Raw genomic sequence first — 17,533 nt, forward strand, 5'->3', positions numbered from 1 at the left:
TTGAGAGAGACGAGCAACACACAGCGACAAAGTCTCTTATAATGTTAATGTACCCTTACGCATCTGGTCGGAACTTTACTTCCAGTCCTGTTTGTTTAACTAGTGTCTAAACTGAACTCTGGAACAAATACCGTGAAGATAACAAATGTTTGGGTCTCCTAAAGATGGGGGAGAAGGCGATCGTGGAGTTAACATTGTATAAACTACTTTTTATCTAATTTTGCTTGTTATAAGAAATAAACTACTCTTAAAGGAATCCATTGTTATTCATTCTTTGCAGATTTACAGGCAGTAATGTTTGTTCCACGAAAGCCGTTTGTTTATGTTGTTACTGCTGAAACCGTCTATACCCCCCTTATTTTTTTACATTACGCAAACGCTCTGATCCTAACCTACTTTATCATAACTATAGTACCCTTAAGCAATACGTTTTATCAGTATGTGTGATCCCTGGGATTCGAAAAAACTATTTTTTTACGAGTGCAACATTGACAACATTTCATACCAACGACATACCTGCTGATAAGTAAGTTACAATGTAAGTTAATCAAGGTTTATTTTTCTTCAATCATCAGAGCTTTAAACAAATAACAGACATTAGTCAAATTAAAATACATGGGAAAGTTTCCAGGTTTCCAGAAAGACATGCAACTTCCGTTTTCACGTGCAGTAGCTTTGAGCGGAAGTCGCAGCTGAGGTAAACTCACATAATAAGATAGGCTACTACACCAATAAACAAACAACGTTTATAGAAATTTGTTTAACAATTTGGATATTTTTATTCATTTGTTTAGTTTAAACCGAATCGAAATTGTTGACTTATTAAGCAGACACGCGCAAGAAAAACACAACAGTACCTGCTGATCCTCTGTTGCGGTCACGTCAACAATCCCGTCACCATGGCAATAAGACACGCTGTACCAAAGGCATGAACAAAGGCTGTATTTACAGCACAAAAGTCCAATAATCTTTGAGCAAATAAACGTAAAAATAATTTATATGCTAGGGCTTTTTTATAATGTTTTTACAAAAGGTAAAAAGTAAGAAAGGTACTTTTATAAAACTTCCTATCATTAATACAATAGCTACATACCTTTGTTTTCATTAAAAGCTGTCACTAAAACCTTATACCGGTTAAGTAATATGAAATATGCAAGTAAAATAAAAAATAGAGAATTTTTATAATACATTTTTAATAAATAAATATAGGCTACATATACTACAATGTGTATACAGTTTGTACCTGTACCCTATTTTTTGTGTTTGTGCATATTTTGTATATCCTTCATTGAGTATATTGTGAGCATCGAGGAATTTTATTTTGCACTGTCTGGTGCATGCACTCAAGACTTTACTCACCACTGCAGTTGATATGATACCCTTAACACTTACATCAGTAAGATGTAAGTTAGTTCAAAACAGTATATTTTCCGTATAGTATCTGACCTAAAGGAAGATTGCGTGCAGCTCAGAACCAACAACTTGAAATATTGTGTAAGAATGAACAGACTCAACGTGAATCAGGGAAGTGAAGAGATCACACAATAGATTGTTCCTTTCCATTTTCCATTTACTCTTAAACACATTATTTACAACAATAAATTAAAAAAATAAACTGTTTTCTCAACACAGAAATTATTTACATTCTAACTTATTGCACCAGATATAATATAAAAAATTTCATAGCCTATAACAAACATATTCTGTAACAGAGAAATCTTAAATTGTCCAGCTGTCCCTTCACTGTAAATTAAGATTTGTTGGTTCAACTTTAAAAAAGTACGTTACCTGGTTCATTCAACTTAAAAATATTAGTTGACTCAAAAAAGCTGGGTAAAAATTGTTGTGTCAACTAATATTTTTAAGTTAAATTAACTCAACATTTAATGCAAGTTGGAATTTTTTTACAGTGTTCAGGAAACACTATTAGTATTTTTCTCATCAAAGTTGGTGTCGTTAAAATTGTAGTAGGTCTGAATGGCAATGGAGCTTCCAATCCCAGGTTGATTTAAATGAGTAAGCAGCTTGCTCTTCAAGCACAATGGGTAGATATGGTTTGGGTAAAAAGTAGGTGTTGGTTGTGTTTCCATCAGGTGTTTGTAGTCATCTTCCATTTGAATCGGGGTTAGACAGCATGTTTCCTCCGAAATCTTGTCTTTCACACTGAGTCCATCATGAAGATGTTCCTCAGTTATAGCACTTATTTTATCCAGCCTTTCTTTCTGATTTGTTGCATGTTGTATGGCCTCAAACTAAAAAAAGCCAGTGTTAAAAAGTTAATCAGCAGGTCAGACATATATTTTAACTATTTGTGTACACACATATATAAAAGCTGTCATTGGTACCCTTTAAAAAGATTATAATATGTACCAGTACACATATGTATACATTTGCTACCAATATTGGTAACCCTTTTAGAGGGGTACAAAGGTGTACCTGCACCACCCCAATGTTGTAGAGTTATAAAAGAGCAAGATACCTTGCTGAAACGATCTGGTAGTTTGGTTTTGGGATACAGAAACGCTTTCATTTTATATATCATCCAGGAAGCCAGGATCACCAGAGGAAGCAGGATGGCTGCGGCAATCACACAACTGGTCCCCACTGACGCACAAACAGAAGGAAACATCACTAAAGGTTCTTTGTAAAAATCAATCTTGACATTAATCGTATACACGTGCTTACTTACTATATAAGATATAAGATACAAAAAATTGTAGTTACAAAAAATAGTCCCAAGCTGTCACTGGGGCAAAAAGGTCCTACCTAATATGTACTATTTAGGTGCTGATACTGTACATTTGGTACCAATATGTACCTTTTGAGGTACTTATATGCACTCTTTAGTTGCAAGCTTTTCATTTTTATTTATTTTTTTGACACATGGATGCATGTGGGTTCCATACATTTTAAAAGACAAACAGAGTTCACTTACCAGGAATATTGAGCACACAAACAGGTGTACTGAACGGGGTCACTATTCTGTAGTCCTTGGGAACCACTCGCGCCTGAACACAATATCTGCTCCATAAGCTTAACGCTTTTATGCTTCTCTTGACATCTTCCATACTGTCCTCTTCTGTCTTTTTAATCTTTTTCTCGATCACCTACGGGACGAAAGTTCATTATTTGCAAGCAAGCAAGTCAGAACTCATTCATTTTGTCAAGAGGCAGAGCATTGTGATCTACTATTATAGAATGAATGCACTAAGTTTCTTTGGGGAAAAGTGTGCAAAATGCAAATGTAAATTAATTAATTTACCCAATTTCTTAACTTTAAAACTTTATAAATGGAACTATAAGCTTTATTGCAAATTAAAGGCGTATATCACTAAACCTTATTTAACACAGATACTTGAAATGTGTGAATTAAAAAAAAAACTTACCGAGTCTTCCAAGCCATCAATCCAATATTTGATGATGTAAGACACTGGGGAGTAAACACTTGTAAGTGTGCCCACTTTCAGCACTGGGTCTTGAACACGCACATCCAAAATATTATTTCTGATGGCAAGATGTACAGTAGGCGGTCCTATGATAGCTATGGGGATAAAAGTAGTAATTGTTAAATACAGTAGAGCTCTGTTTGTTTAAAGTTATTTTTAATAAAAAGTAAACATATTTAGTTGTTTAAAAATGTATATAAACTTATTTGCTTTAAATTATTCAAGGTATTCTCTGATACAACATACTTTTCTGTGCTTAAAAAGGCACAAGCAATAATACCCAACAAAAAAGGGACAGCTTTACAAATAACATTTAGGAGCAGTTTCCCGGATTAATCCAGGATTAGGCCTTATTAGGAAATTTAAGTCGTTTTGACAAATATACCATTTAAAAAAAATACTGGTGTTCATCTTGAGACAAAACAATGGCACTGATATATGTTAAGATATATGTTTTTTTTTATCTTATATTTTTATAAGATATATGTTAAGAGAATGAAGGCAGCTCAAACATGCATTTTAGTCTAGGACTAGGATTAGCCCTGTTTGGGAAACCGGCCCTTAATATTTATTTTATTTTAAGTTTTGTATGTGTATTTTTGAGGAAGAAACAATGTTATGGATGTGACATTTCTGACATTTGCACTTACTTAACTTATAAAAACTTTAATAGAGACTTTGCATGGGTATACACTGGGATATTAGCATGGTTAAAATCCATGAATAAAAACTTCATTTTAATTGATAAGTTTGACAATTGCATTTAATTGCCCAATATTTATATTTGGACTTTGAGAGAAGTCAGTAGTTTAGAGAATTTTTTTTATTTTATTATTTTACCTATAAACACACATTAAAAATAAGCGAGTAATTTTAGAGCGGTCTCTTAAGTTTTACCACAGCTGTGTAAGTTAAAAGACATTTGAGTTTGAGCTTTTAATATAAGGTTACACTCACTGTGGTCTTTTGGTATGAATTTAGATGCATTAGTCCACTGAGAGAACCGTCCTTGATGCTCTGCTCGCACCTGAAACCTGTAGCTCCCATATGTAGTAGGTAGGTCTCCTGCGTCACATTGTAGCTCTTTCGAGTTCATACAGATGTAAGTAATGGCTGTTCTCAGGCTGTAGGGGCAGAATTAGGATGTTAAACACAGCACAATGTTTGGTAAACATGTTCACTGTGCAGGTACAGTACAATAGGGTTATTGTTTTTAACTTCTGCAAAATAGAATGTTTCAGATTCTAACGAAAAACCAGTTATGACCCCCCCTTGAGATTAGGTGTCTACTTTGTACTTAAATAAAAACACATACAATGGAAATATTGTGCACAGTATATATGTTTAATTAAACTTTACTTAGATTTTAAGGTACTGTATCGGCATGTAATTACACTCTTGACTCATAACCCCCCCCTCTAACCCAAGACAAACAAATACTTTTATAAATAGGCTATAATAGTGTCCTTTGCTTAATTTTTGTCTTTTTATGGTAGCAATCAGAATGTTGTGTGTGTGTGGATGTGGTCTTACATATATCTTGCAGTATATGTTACATTATCCATAAAACTGTGTGGAGATGTCCACTCAAGAATTGCACCCATGTTGATAGACGTTATCTTCACATTCTGAGGTGCAGCCAATTCTGACATTCCTTAAGTAAAACAGAGTAATACCACTGTAAGTAAAACAATACACAAAATAATATAATCTGACAATGCAGAAATACAGTTGTATAAACCGATTTCCCCTCCAGTGTTGAAATATATTTTTCTTTTTGTAACGCAACCAATAAACAGCGTTCAACTAGAGCCAATCTTGGTGACTTTAGCACCACAAATCACAGATAATTACGGTAACTTAATGGGTAACGCGCTGTACATTCCATAGCGTTTATGTGTACTTTTAAGACATTAGGCTACTTAAAGCAATAAAATACCATCGTGCCTATTGAGAATTGTGTTTTCATTACCTATAACTGAAAACTTCTTAAGAACAACTATCTCCAACTTTTACGTTTTGACTTTTATCCAGAGCGTGAATTTGACGAGAGATGCTGTCCGCAGCGTAGCGTTGCCAAGTCCTCAGCTTTTTTCATATTTAGATTTGGGCTACTGTTTAAATTATTTACACACGTTGTTTTTTTCTGCGGGTTAAAGATGAAATTATTTGTTGATTAGTTATTGATATTTGGGCTGTGGACAGTCATTGATATGCTTTTGGGCTAGTTTTGAATGTCCATTACGATGGTTTTGATAAGCGAATCTGGCAACCCTGACGGTGCGCTTGCGCTGACGTTGGTTACGGATTCTGTAGATTAGAATGTACATGTAAACGAACTTTAAATCAGATTGCAATTTTTAGGGTGCATGTAAACTTTTTGTCGTAATCTTCAATCGTTTTGAATTCAGTAGAATTGACAAAATGTTGTGCATGTAAACATAGCCAATTGGATCGGGTTAAATGCAGAGGTAACATTTCTAATAGGCTATGTGTTGCATCCTTTCACTTTCACTTTTTTCAGCATCATAAAATGTTAAAATCAATGATCTAGGTTATACAGCATGATCAGGTACAATTACAACATTTAGAATATTTGTGAAATGCAAAATCATTATTTGTAATATGTTAAAACAACATAATCTAATCATTAAATTATTTAGATTATAATATAAGATTTCAAAGACAGGGTCACATATGTTAATATAACCACAACAGAAAACATTATAGTTTCAAAACAGTATCACCTAGTTAGAAACCACCAAACAATACTCACCAGCATATGATGGGTGAATGTTCAATATCACACATAATATTACACTCAATGCTCTGATCTCCACAGACATGACTGTAATAATCACTGACAGGACAGCAGTGGCAGGGAATTTAAACTCTGCGTGTGTGTGTGTCACATGATCAACAGGAACCAAGAGTAATGATTACTTTACTTCCTCCTTAAGAGATATGTTTATATACAAAGACTAAGAGGGGGGAAATTAATCAAGCTCATGGAACAACAAAATGAGAATCTGGAAATTTCATTCTTTTTTTGTGACTTACCTGCAGTGGTTCTTGCCCCCCTTGTTTCACCAAGGAAAATTTGAGATGTAAAACAATCTCAAACTTAAAAATTAAATAAAACAAAACATATTCAATTATAAGATAGTGTAAGACAATTATAAGACAAAACCTTTGATAAATTAATGTATTTTAAAAGATAAAATGTCATAACCCCCTCCCTTCACCCTGGTCAGTAATAAGTTGAACCTTACACTTAAAATTGCCAATATAAATATAAATTATTGCACAAATGACTAATGCGAATTATTGTAAGGTAAAATATAACTAACCAGGGAAAAAACAGAGAGAGTTGACTGTTCTTTAGAAATCAACATTGAGGTTGCTGTGGTCATCTGTCACAAAAATACAGAACTGCTTTATTTCGCTCTTTTTGTTTAGTTCTCATGAATGAATCAACCACACACGTATTCAAGTATGAGACCAATGAATCTCCAGTGAAGAAATAACTCAAAGTTATTGTAAAATCCTGTTTCCTTTTATTGATTCAGACCCTGTAACAGAAATGTTGCCAAATAATTTCCCAGATTTTGCTGACGGTAAAATGCACTTATTTTCTTTTTAAATGCTACTCTTGTTGATTCATTTTGTGTGTAAAACTGGTTAACAAAAACAAAAAGATTAGTCTAGTCTAACACAATTACTATTATTTCTAAAACAACCTTGGTGACAAATGAGGAAAAACAAAATGGTGGCCAAAAACTGTAAAAAGTGAAACCTGCTATATAAAAATAACTTTGAAAGTACTTCAGTTGGCAATAATAACTTTAAGGATTTTCAACTTAAAATTTTTATTTAAAGTAAGAAAATTTAAGTTGAAAAAAAATCACATTTTAAGTATTACCAATAAAGTTGATCCAACTTTTATTTTTACAGTGTAATGTGATTCCATGTTTGAAGCACCAAGTTTAAAAAAAACTATTGTTTTTCATTGTTTGGTAAATTATTCATTTTGCAATTACAAATAAAATGTATGATTTCAAACAACAGAACAAAAAACACATATTAAAAATAAATATGTAATACTTTGGAGTGTAATTGGTACTTTTTCCAATAGGATAGATGATAAGATAATATACCGCCTGTATTGTTATGGTCTGATATGCAACAGGAGCTCTGCCAAAAATGTACATGAGGTCAGACGTAAGCCTCACAACCAGTTCACATGTTATTCAGCTGTATATTTTTAAACAGGGAGCAAAACTTTGAATTTTATTTTCATCATTAACTATTTTTTTTAAAAAGGTGATTGTGACACCTCATACGAGACTTTGACTTGAAACATTTATTCCACCTTCTAGAACATACAGAGGGATTTATTGTATATCGTCATTCATCCCAAAATTACGGAGACATGAATTTAGGTCAGTATCGCACACCCTGGTCATAAGTAATATGACAAATATATCATTCCAACTCAAAATGTATTCAGTGACAATGCAAAGTGGAATAGATAGATTTTGCCCAATTTTTTTAATTTACTTTATAACGGTGCATTCACACGGGGTCCTGTGACGCGCCAGCGCGACCTCATGCAATACGTCGTCACATCAAGAGGTCACGGATGCCGAATGCAAAACTACACCCCAGTGTTTACAAGTGTGGAGAAAGAGGACCGTTCCGACATTGTTGTATGTTGAATGATCCTAATTAATGTCTTTGTGTCAGTTTATTGTTTAAAATGGTCCGCAAATGTGCGTTTCATATATGTAACACGTTACCTTTCCACAGCATTACACAATTACGTGAGGTCAATTGTATAGTAATGCAAAAAAAAAAAACTTCCACGTAAAAAAAAAAACAATTACGTGAGGTCGCACTTGGCTCGTCACACAGCCGGAGGAAGACGAAAAGTTGTGGTTTAAAAGTGCATATTTTTTTATTTTTCTTGCCAAAAAGGACATCGTTAAGCTACATAAGACCCTTATGCCTCATTTGGGATCGATTGGAGTCCTTTGAAACTGCAATTTTAAACTGCATTAAAACTGTTACGTGTTGGGGTCCATTAAAATAAACAAAGAAAGACATCAACATTTTGGATGACAAGGTGGTGAGTAAATTATCTGGATTTTTTTTAGAAAACTGACTGATCTTTTAACGCTTTCGCCTCGTGTGAATGTCCCGTTAATGTTTTCTAGCAGTTTTTTAAATAACTTTAGCTTAGCTTTAGATGTGATATTTATAGTAATAAACAACATGTGATAAATAGCTGATGTTAAAAACAATACCGTTTACCTCTCTTTCTTGTGAGCACATTCCAGTATAATAATGGGGATTAATATGAATGCTGTATTTGTTGAGGTATTTTATATGGAGATGTATTAGTCATAAATAGTTTAGGAGTTATTCTCCACAAGCCAATAATAAATAAACATTATGAGGTGGCCAGAACACAACCATTTCTCCTATAAACTATCATGACAAATATAAACTAACAGCTCGAGTTTAATGGGCGGGACACATATGGAAAAAATATGAGTTGCTTTTCATACATACACACTTTCACACGCACACAGAGGACGGAGTTGATTTTTAATATGCATTTGTTATTTTGTTACAAACAAAATGAGTTGATAAAGCACCCTTGCGTACATTCAGTCTAAAACACGCTCCACGCTGTACAAAGACATGGCACGCAACGTTACATGTTATAACACACCGCCCTTTTCGTTTTTGTACAATTGCATAGAAGTTAAAAACCTTTTTGTAAGAAACAGTTCTCATCTTGCAGTAAGAAACTACCGAAACTACTAAAGATCAAATCTACAATGTGGAACCGCGATCCTTCAGAAAAATAGATTTTTATTGATATTCCCATTGTAAACATATCCTTTTCAGTCATTACACTACAAAAGCATGCAAAGAGGAGAAGACGTCTTCAGTCTAAATCCCGCTCCTCGGTTATTACACTAACCAACGACTCCATGGCATATCCGATGTTATCAACCATGTGGAAAAGACTTCCCACATTAGGACCTATGTGAGAGATGGAAAAGCATTAAGCATCTGTTATAACATTCATGTGCTACATTTAAGTTAGTTTATGCTGTGTTTGGACATCTAGTTAGTTTTGAGGACTAAAATGTGTGCCTACATGCACGCTCTTGCATTTCTTAATGTGTAACTTTGTCGTTTTTCAACTCACTTTATATTGTCTTTACTATTTTCCGTGTTGCCAAGACTGGGAAAATTATGTTTATTTATCAGCAAAAGTTAGCCAGATGATGCAAAATGTGTTTGGTTGAAAATCAGTGAAGTTACACTTTTAGAAATATCACATGGCAAGCATATCGACTATACTAAATAGCGGCCCCGGCTGTGATTTATTGAAATGATATTGAAAACAGCACAAATGTTACTTATTGAGAAGCTTATGTTTTTTAATTCATTGATGCAGATGTGTAAAGCGTTGAAATGTCTATGAATATATCTGCAAAGAAGGGTGGATAAGAAAGGAAAGACAGTAAATGGTTAGTTACAGTACTAACCTCTCATGGGTTTAGTCGTCCACCTCCTTAGACAAAGAGGAAAATAGGAAATAAGAAAATCAGTAAAGTTGGAATAGGTGATAGACAGTCAGAATTGAATCTCAACAGGATGTGTATTGCAAGCAAAGGTAATAAATGCAACACTATTTGTTATCTATAAGTACATTTTAATTAAAGTTGCACCCTTGGAAGTATTGCTTCCAATACATAACCTATGAAGAGTCACTGTTTAACTAAGATACATAGAGTAAAATATACCAATTGGAGTACGAAAAGATTTCTTGTTTTTGATTATATATAATTAAAGACTCATTCAATGTCATTTTTATATTGTATAATATTGATGGACATGATGGAATGCATTCTTATAAGACAATAAGAAATAAAAGAGGCAAAAGGGTCATTTAGTGAAGTGATCATGCAAAGATTAGAAGTAAGAAGGGGGAAAACTTATGATAAAAACTTTTAAAGAGAAAACAATTCACTCTGCAAATAAAACCGACTACTCTCTCATTTTTATTCTCAAAAATCATTAAAAAATTACTATTGACATCGTTACTTTCACCTCATCCTACTGTGACGTGTTATTAAAGTTGGTTAAACGCTTTTATATATAACCAAAGAATTAAATCACTCTTATAATTACTAACCACGCTGGAATATAAAAATGCAAAAAACTCTAATTCATAATTTTCTTACGCATATTATTATATTAAAACACCACTTAAAGGGGCCAAATAACAATGAATCTTTTAAAAGAGTTTGGTCATGGTGAGTAAAATAAGTAGGATAAATGGTTTTATAACTAAACAAAACTGAAATACAAAAAAAGCTTCAGTTTCTAGTAGCTCATTTCATAATTTACATATTTGTGACCCTCATTTGTCATTAAGGATTTATACTGGGGATGCATAACGATTAATCACGATTATTCTATAGCGAAATAAAAGTTTTTGTTTACATCATATATGTGTGTGAACTTAACTGTGTATAATAATTATTTATATATAAATATGCACACATGCATGTATAATTTTAAGAAAAAATATATATTTATATATAAAGTATTTATATTATATATAATATAAATTATACATAAATATACAAATGTATATACACATGCAAACATTTCTTAAATATATACATGTATGTGTGTGCATTTATCTATACAAAGTTATTATACACAGTTCACACACATATTTAATGTAAACAAAAACTTTTATTCTGCTCTAGATTAATTGCGATTAATTGTTATGCAGCCCTTATTTATACATCATCATCTAAAAGCTGAATCAATACGCTTTCCATTGATGTATGGTTTTCAACTATTTGAAAATCTAGAATCTGAAGGTGCAAAATATATATATATATATATATATATATATATATATACATATACATATACATATACATATACATATATATATATATATATATATATATATATATATATATATATATATATATATATATACATATACATATACATATATATACATATACATATACATATATATATATATATATATATATATATATATATATATATATATATATATACATATACATATACATATACATATACATATACATATACATATACATATACATATATATATATATATATATATATATATATATATATATATATATATATATATATATATATATATATATATATATATATATATATATATATATATATTAGGGCTGTCAAAAGATTAATCGCGATTAATCGCATCCAAAATAAAAGTTTGTGTTTACATAACATATGTGTGTGTACTGTGTATAATTATTATTTATATATAAAAACACACCCAATCATGTATATATTTAAGAAAAAATTGTTATATTTATATATAAAATATTTATATTTATATATAATATAAATTATAGAAATGTATATACAGTATTTAAATGCAAATATTTCTTAAATATATACATGAATGTGTGTGTATTTATATATACATAATATTTATACACAGTACACACACACATATGCTATGTAAACACAAACTTTTATGTTGGATGCGATTAATCGCGATTAATCTTTTGACAGCCCTACTTTATATATTACAAAAAATTGAATCATTTTTATAATAACTAACCACGCTGAAATATTAAAATGCAAAAAACTCTTATTCATATTTTTCTTACTCATATTATTATATTATATTAAAACACAACTTAAAAGGGCCAATCACAACAAATCTTTTAAAGAGTTCAGTCATAGTAAGTAAAATAAGTAGGATAAATGCTTTTATATCTAAAAAAAAATGAAATTCAAGAAAGCGTCAGGCTCTAGTAGCTTAGTGAAAAAGTTCATCATTTTATAATTTACATATTTGTGACCCTAGACAACAAAACCACTCATTGGGGATTTATACTAGGAATGCATAACGATAAATCTAAAGCAGAATAAAAGTTTTTGTTTACATCATATATGTGTGTGAACTGTGTATAATAATTATGTATATATAAATATGCCAACCTGATCTCACGAATTTCCGTGTTATAGATACGTAATATTTTGCCGTGTCTGTACGACAGACTTTCTTTTCAATGTCAGTTTCACGTATTGGTAATTTTCTAACCATTTCCGCGTGGGTTATGGGGTTAGAACAACTTTCTGTAACATAAAATGACATCCTAACCCAAACCCAACTCTAACCCTAAAGTCCGGTGACAATTGTGTAAAAGACCGGAAAAAAAACTGTAAAAACCAATAGTTAAAGTGACACCCAAACCCCAAATCTAACCCCAAACCCACCCGAAAATGGTTTAAAAATAGGAAAAACAATTAGGTAACCAATATGTGAAACTGACACAGAAAAGAAAGGCTGTGGTACAGACACGAAAAATGCGGAGATGACACGGATAAATGAGCAAAATATTCCGTGACTACACCACGGAACTTTGTGAGATCATGTTGAAATATGCACACATGCATGTATAATTTTAAGATTTTTTATATTAAGTATTTATATTATATAGAATATAAATTATACATTATACATAAATATATAAATGTATATGCACATGTAAACATTTCGTAAAAATATAAATGCATGTGTGTGCATTTATCTATACAAAGTTATCACACACATGATGTAAACAAAAACTTTTATTCTGCTATAGATTAATCACAATTAATCGTTATATATCCCTAATTTTACATCATCATCTAATACAGTGTTTCTCAACCCTGGTCCTCAAGGACCCCCTTCCAGAATGTTTTAGATGTCTCCTTAATTAACACACCTGATTTAAATTATTAGCCTGATAGGGAGACATTCTGGAAGGAGGCTGATGAGTTAGTTCAGGTGTTTTAAATTAGAAGACATCTAAAACTTTCTGGATGGGGGTCCTTGAGGACCAGGGTTGAGAAACACTGATCTAAAAGCTGAATCAATAAGCTTTCCATTGATGTATGGTTTTTAACTATTTGAAAATCTGGAATCTGAAGGTGCAGAAAAACTAAGAAAATCGCCTAAAGTTGTCCAGATGAAGTCCTTAACAGTTCATCCACTCACAAAAATTAAAGTTTTGATATATTTACAGAATAAAATGTACAAAATACTCTGATGATCCTAATGATTTTTGGCATAAAAGAAAAATGTATAATTGTATTGTTGGGTAATGCTACAAATGAAGAGTTTCATTGCAAAACGTGATAACTCGGTTTTTAACATTTTGTCAGAACATGTTTATTATTATGTTATCATGTTATTATTTTGTTTTATGGTGCTACTTAGCTGTATTTTTTAAGTTATGAAGGTTTAAATCAAAACAACCAAATGCGCAACCAAAAAACTAGATTTCTGAAAAATTAAAAGAACGGAATGATCTCGTTTTGCAACGAAACTCTTCAAATATCCCTGTGCTACCTAAAAAAAAGCCTATTTATTTCTAAGGGTCAGGAAGAGGTCGCAGGACGGAAAACTAAATTTTTCAACTAGCATTATTCTCCCATTTCTCCTTTTTCTCTTAAACTAATATTAATAACAAAGGTGGCCAGAGCTCAAATACTGCTCCCTCATGAGTGCCCGATCAGAGCAGCTCATGATTAAAAAAATAAAAAATAAAGATGAGATCTCACCTTGACTGTGAGGAAAGGAATAGTTGAGCTGCTCGATGACGTCCTCTAATCCAGTGCTTGCATCCTGGGAGGGACTGGACAGCTCATCATCACCTGAACACAAAACAAAAGAAGACACCTTACAAACTCTAGACCATGTTTCTGATGTGTCCATGGGACAAAAAAAAAAATTCACGAAGAATCAACTCCAGCAGATTTACTCTCCAAGGAGAAACAAACACATTCTTATTCATATACACACACACTTATATATATATCCTACTGTATATCATAAATAATTATTGTTTCAAACTGAAATACTTTGTTTCAGTGAGTGTGAAAATCAACAAAAAGAGCAAATAAGATAAAATACAAATCTTAAACAATCATGATCAAACTTTCTACCATAATGTGGTACATTATACAGTACTTAAAATATCAGAATATACTGTAGAAGAAATGTAATCCTCTTGATTTTATTACACATGAGCTATGACTGTACCTAATAATCTGAATAAAGTTAGATACAGTAGATGACAAATAACATTCAATTTACAACATCAGGAATTTAAAGTTAGACTTATTAGGCTGCATTTACACTGCAAGTCTTAATGCCCAGTTGACTATATCTGATTTTTTGACGACCCACTTACATCATCTTTTAAAAAGTGACTCGCATCTGCTTCAGATAGGAAGTAAAACAGCACGATATGAAATGGATGCAGATGTAATGATTATATTGTACAAAGTTTATATATATAGACGGTTTCCTCAGACGCACGTGATACACGTCTGGATCCGAACTTTACTTCGGGTTTCGTTTTTTTAATGGTCTGACTAGTTGCTAAACTGATCTCTTGAACAAATTCCTCGTCGAAAATAACAAATGTTTTGGTCTCCTAGGTAATCTGTGTGTTGTTTTTTTGCATGTTATATAAATAAAGTACGTTTAAAGTACTTCGTTGTTATTTACTATTAGCGGAGTTTACCGGAAGTTACGTGCGGACCGCGACAGCGGCTTGTTTATATTGTTACTGCTGAAACCGTCTAGACATAAAACTTCAGCATTACTTCACTAAGTGGATCCGTTGTCCTCTATCGTGTTGCTAAAAAAGACCTGATCCGGACACAGGTGGCCTAAACCTGCCGGTTTTTTATTGAGTCACTTAAACCATGCAGTGTAGATGCCACCTTAGAGGAGTCCATGTAGTTTCTGAATTAAAATGAGGACGTTTAAACCTTAAAAGTGCTAAAAACAAAAGATTATAAGCTTAGGATGATGCAATACATATATAATATAAATTTTGGTTTGATCTATAGCAGTGGTTCTTAACTCCAATCCTCGGGGGACATTTTAGATGTCGCCATATATAAAACACCTGATTCAGTTCATCAGCTTGTTTAATAATAATAATAATAATGATAACAATAATAATAATTATTATTATTTTATTATTAATCTGCTGGTCAATGAAGCATTTAAATATATAAATATAAATATAAGAATGTATCTATACACTGTAAAAAGTGAAAATTGCTTAAAATAACTTACTTTTGTTAATTACAAGTGGTAACACCTAAAAATTTTGTTTTATAAATGTTCTCACTAAAACTTTTAAAATTTTAATTTTCAACTAAACATTTTTTAACTAATTGAAGTAATTTTAATGTGATCCAACTTTTACTTCTTACTGTGTAAAATCAAAACTTTTTTCTTCTTGTAATTCTATAAAATGGTATAAAAATAAACATTTGAAACTGGAAAAAAACAAAAAATTCACCTTTTAGGATTACAGTATCTTGATTCAAGTGAAAAAGAAAAACTGCAGCACATGACTCAATATCTAAATATGTAAATTTCTTACAGATGAACCCATAAAGTTGCTATTAAAGGACTGTTTGCTGAATGTTCTTAAGCAAAATAAAAATAAACGTGAATCACAGATGGGTAAAATGTTAGCTGGTGAAGGGAGAAAATTATTTCAAAGTGAAATGTTGCGATTTAAACAAATTGAACATCAAAAGGAAGTGAAAACATTTTAAAAGCCATGCAGAAAATGGCACTTTGTTTGAATATTTTAAATCTGTTCACATAAAATCTGAAGACAAATACAATTCTGGCTAAAAAAGACACTTCGTTTTGTATCCATACTCAAAGCTTACATTTAATCATTTTGATCGACCCGGATAAGATCATTGCCTCTTTGCTGAAACCAGCCTGGGCTTCAAGCCAAGTATTACAATGAATCATCATAAATATAGTTGTTAAACATAATAATTATTATTCTTATCAATTAATTACAAAAATGTATTTAATGAACAGTGGTCAGTAACATATAGAGGGATCTGTATTAATGGCTTCATTTACCTGCATGTTTTACACACAGTATAATTCAAATGATAGCAAAATTGAACGTGTGGCCAATTAAAAGCCTAATCTTTCAATTCTAAACCAGCTTTAAAATACAAAAACTTTTATTCAAACACTGCAGTCATAATGTAAGGAATTATGTTAGGTCAGTTATATACTAAGGATTAAGTTTCACCAAATCAAGATTAAAGTCCCTGTAAAGTCAGATATAAAATGTGTTCTGAAAAAAAAACGGCTAATAAATAAAAAAAGTTATCAAAATCTTAGGCGGCATTGGCTGGTCTCAAGCGGTAGGGGCGCCGAAACTACGCCCACTCGCCGGGAAAGCTGTCAGTCTCTTTCAACTTTTAAATACTGCTATAATCTAAATGAACGCTCACCATTGAGTTAGGGGCGGGGCCATGCGCGGGTATTCAAGTGCGTCAGTGACCCGCCTAAAAACTCCTAAACTCAGAAATGGTTTAGTACTACATAGTTTAGTCTTTGTGGCAATGCATTTCTAACATTTAGAAATTTATAAGATCGACTGTACAGGGACTTAAAAAAAAAGATGGACAGAATTGCATGATGAGTTAATATTAGTTATTAGTCAAATGTATTGCTAAATTCAAGTTAAACATAAGTTACGTCTGAACTAGTTAAACTGAAGTTACCCATGGTCTCTGTGGTTTGGCTTGCGGCCACACGCAGTGAGGCCAGGCTGGTGTCAGATCTCGGGGAGGCAGTGGACGGTGTGGACAGGGCGGTACCATTCACCTTGGATTCAGTCTGTTGCTAGGACATAGGTAGAAAGGAACCATACAGATTAGGCAGGGGACTGAATGTAGACAGCAGTACTGGGTACTGAAGCATTTTTACGATTTCTAAATTCATCTAACAAAACATTTCTTAAACATATTTTTAAGTTTTAATCAAAGCCTATTTTTTTTAAATATCCTTCCCCCAAAAATGGGCCTCAATAACGTTAAATTTAAATTTTAGTTTAAATATGAAGAGGCGGATTTGTCCTCATTGGATTACTGAATGTAACATTATTTAGTTTGTATAAGTTTTGACAAATAAAATAGACAAA

General features: G+C 32.1%; 2 protein-coding genes across 11 annotated transcripts in view; both read right to left on the reverse strand.

Moving 5' to 3' along the window:
* Positions 1-1,581: 1,581 nt before the first annotated feature.
* Positions 1,582-6,422, reverse strand: crfb15 (cytokine receptor family member B15). 2 transcript variants are annotated; one of them, XM_065254355.2, is made up of 7 exons: positions 6,223-6,422; positions 4,980-5,100; positions 4,404-4,570; positions 3,387-3,541; positions 2,936-3,107; positions 2,480-2,604; positions 1,582-2,252 (listed from the first exon to the last, which is right to left on the reverse strand). In XM_065254355.2, the coding sequence occupies exons 1-7, from the start codon at positions 6,290-6,292 to the stop codon at positions 1,914-1,916; spliced, it is 1,149 nt and encodes a 382-aa protein (XP_065110427.1). In that variant the 5' UTR covers positions 6,293-6,422; the 3' UTR covers positions 1,582-1,913. The 2 variants fall into 2 exon arrangements, with proteins under 2 accessions (XP_065110427.1, XP_065110428.1); XM_065254356.2 differs by lacking the exon at positions 6,223-6,422 and adding an exon at positions 5,419-6,002.
* A 1,302-nt stretch (positions 6,423-7,724) lies between these two features.
* dmd (dystrophin) overlaps positions 7,725-17,533 on the reverse strand; it is a 153,002-nt gene continuing 143,193 nt past the window's right edge. For 4 of the 9 annotated variants that reach the window (XM_065254344.2, XM_065254346.1, XM_065254350.1 and 1 more), the window contains 4 exons: positions 17,115-17,235; positions 14,112-14,204; positions 10,013-10,038; positions 7,725-9,500 (listed from right to left, as the gene is read on the reverse strand). In XM_065254344.2, coding sequence (XP_065110416.1) covers positions 10,016-10,038; positions 14,112-14,204; positions 17,115-17,235 — 237 coding nt within the window. In that variant the 3' untranslated portion in view covers positions 7,725-9,500; positions 10,013-10,015. The remainder of the gene's footprint in view (positions 9,501-10,012; positions 10,039-14,111; positions 14,205-17,114; positions 17,236-17,533) is intronic. The other 5 variants (XM_065254348.2, XM_065254345.1, XM_065254353.1 and 2 more) reach the window with 3 other exon arrangements.

The sequence above is a fragment of the Paramisgurnus dabryanus genome, chromosome 4 (assembly GCF_030506205.2).
Source record: "Paramisgurnus dabryanus chromosome 4, PD_genome_1.1, whole genome shotgun sequence".
In the NCBI taxonomy this organism is placed as follows: Eukaryota; Metazoa; Chordata; class Actinopteri; order Cypriniformes; family Cobitidae; genus Paramisgurnus; species Paramisgurnus dabryanus.